This window comes from Jatropha curcas, chromosome 6, assembly GCF_041381405.1.
Source record: "Jatropha curcas cultivar XTBG-Jc1 chromosome 6, XTBG_Jcur_1.0, whole genome shotgun sequence".
Lineage (NCBI taxonomy): Eukaryota > Viridiplantae > Streptophyta > Magnoliopsida > Malpighiales > Euphorbiaceae > Jatropha > Jatropha curcas.
The window spans coordinates 25,103,099-25,106,048 of NC_143156.1; the positions used below are offsets into that span (position 1 = coordinate 25,103,099).

A 2,950-nucleotide genomic window follows, 5' to 3' on the forward strand; every position below is an offset into this window, starting at 1 on the left:
ATCTCAATTTCATTAGAATCCAAAAATTCCAACTTTTTTATAGAAAAATGCAGACAACTTCACTAAATGGATTTCTCAAAACACCCCATAATTCTATGGACGTGGTTTACTGAGAGTTGAATGATCTACATTAAACTTGAAAAATTAGGATCATTGATTTTGAGATAAATTAGGAAAAATTAGGTCAAACGTGCAACCGCGTTAAAACACTATTCCACACGCACGTGTTAGGATCAGGATACCTATTCCCTAGATAGGAAATTATTGGCTTGGGTATAGCTCATTGATTTTGCTGAGTGTTTCCTATATATGATTAATTAATAAAATAAGACTTTTTTTTTGCTGATAAAAGAATTTCTGGGCTAGATTTATCAAGTAAATTAAATTCTGAGCTGATTTATTATAGTATTATTAAAAAAAAAATTCTCAAACGTTAAAACACTAAATTTATAATCAAGCAATAAAATAATTTAATTAATGTTTCCACACCCACGTATTCAAGACGTTACGTAGGATTCCAAAACTTCTTTTTTTGTCTTGTTTTAAGGACCTGTAAAATAAATTGATCACGGATATCTACCATTATATTCTTTCTTATCCATTGTCAACAAAATTTTGTGACACTTTAAATTTTATAAGAGACCTACGCTTACAATTAAATTTTATTTTTTAAAATTTATTAAGAGGTTTGATGAGCCAAAATAATATTGCAGACTACATAATAGAAATAACTCTTCTCTTGAGTCATCAAGTTGGTGAAGACATTTGTGGTCGAGAGGACTCAAACTTGAGACCTCTCACTATTTACATAAGTGAAAAGACCAAATAACTGCATCTGATTGATTTTTGTTATTTATTTTTTAGCTATAAACTAAAAAGAAAAACTATATTACCAAAACCATGTCTAGATATTATTCTCTATAGAAGATAAGAAAACAACGTGGCTAAATAAGTTAAATCGGCTGTTAGTACAAGTGCATGCATCCAATATGCCGACTAATAGCCACATTTTTTATGTGTAAAGAAAATACTTAATATACATGTGGACACATGGTACATCTGAAATTTTGAAGTTTAAATTTTTTTTTTTTTTTCAGCGATTGGATGGGATGGAATAGAAATTGTACTAGTATAAATACAGGTCTAAGTAAAGCTCCAATGCATCCATCAACCAATAATCAATTCTCCCTTAGTTGAGTTAACTTGTTCTTGCATATCATAAAAAATGGCTTCTTACCCTATCAAGGTTGTCAGCACTGTAACCCTTCAATCAAGTGCAGACAAGCTAGTGAAGTTCCTCGGTGGGGCTTCAACTGATCTCAAAAACCTCCTGCCCGACGTCTACACCCAAATCAATGTTCGCGAGAGTACAAATGACTATATTAAGAGGTTCCAACTCGTATATGCTAGTGGTAAGGAAAATTTAAACCGATGCCATTAAACATTACTCTTTTGGATCTCTATCTATTTTGTTTATATTTATTTATTTGTATATATGTCTGTATAGGATTTCCAATCGTGTGGGCAGAAGTCAACATCACTGTACTTGACAGAGTGAATATGATAAGCATTTACCATGTACATATACTTACAAATGGAAATGCTGGAGATTTCAATACACGTGGCACCACGATTAGAGTGATCGAAGTCTTGAGAGCAGACGGAAATGGCAGTAAGGTGGAGCGGACCTACGAGTTTGAGAGAGCAAACACTGATGTTGGTCCTGCCTTTTTTGAATTTGAGATCTCCAATCTCATTAAGCTCGATAAAAAACTAGCTTGAAGAAAATCACTCAGTAGATGCCACTAAATAAGAAGTCCTGCGTATGCATTTACGTAGTACTCGTCATCAAGCATCTTTTAAATTAGTCTATGTTGCCTATTGTTGTATGTGATGGTGTGTAAATTGCAGTCTTCTGCATTTATCACTTTGTCACTGTACGGTTGACGCTTATCAATAATCTATGTCTGGTGTGTTTCTTTCACGAATAATGTTAAATAGCTTAATTTGAACTATCTCAAATGTTATTTTAAAAAATTAATAGAAAATTATATGTGGAGCATACCTATGAGTTTGAGAGAGGCAACACAGATGTTGTTCCTGCCTTTTTTGAATTCAAGATCTCTAATTTGATTGAGCTGGATAAAACAATAGCTCGAAGAAAATCACTCAGTAGATGCCACTAAATAAGAAGTCCAGTGCATGGATTTACATAGTACTCGTCCTCAAGCATCTTTTGAATTAGACTTTGTTGTCTGTTATCATATGTGACGGTGTGTAAATTGCAGTCTTGTTCTGCATTTATCACTTCCTTGTTGTACGATTGACATTTATCAATGATCTATGTTTGGTGTGTTTTTTTTTATGAATAACGCTAAATTGCTTAAGTTGAACTATCTCAAATGCTTTTAAAAAAAATTAATAGAAAATTATATATAAAAAATTAAATCACATATGTACCTACAACATGTACCGACCACGGTTTAATTTCGATTTTGACAGAAACAATGGTTTGGTACTTTATAGCTAGTGCCTAATATCTAACCGTTGTTGTTGATTCCTTAGAGTTAATGGTTGAAAGCGGTTAGCTGATGAATATTGATGTTTAATAAAATTTTGATAGTAGCTATTCTCAGAATGTAAAATGACTACTAATGGTAAAAATTATTTTTCTATATTATGATTTATAATCTACACGTATATAACAAGTTTAAGGTAAATATCATGCCTTTTGTTTTTAAGTGTTATATAAATCAAACGATTTTTAAAATGACGTTTAATAAAATTTAATTATTTTTAAATAACTATAGATAAATTATTAAAAAAATTATTAATTTTAAAAAATTGTTGATAGTTATTTTTATAATACAAGTCCAAATATAAGTCTAGTGCTAGCTCATACTAAACAACTTTAAAATGAAGCATGGCATGGAGAGTTTGAGACTTCTAT

General features: G+C 31.1%; 1 protein-coding gene across 1 annotated transcript; it reads left to right on the forward strand.

Annotated features, from left to right (window-relative positions):
* Nucleotides 1–1,151: 1,151 nt before the first annotated feature.
* On the forward strand, nucleotides 1,152–2,015 carry LOC105645352 (uncharacterized). Its single transcript, XM_012230928.4, has 2 exons — nucleotides 1,152–1,412; nucleotides 1,508–2,015. Exons 1-2 carry the CDS (start codon nucleotides 1,226–1,228, stop codon nucleotides 1,780–1,782), a joined length of 462 nt encoding a protein of 153 aa, XP_012086318.2. The 5' UTR covers nucleotides 1,152–1,225; the 3' UTR covers nucleotides 1,783–2,015.
* Nucleotides 2,016–2,950: the final 935 nt, after the last annotated feature.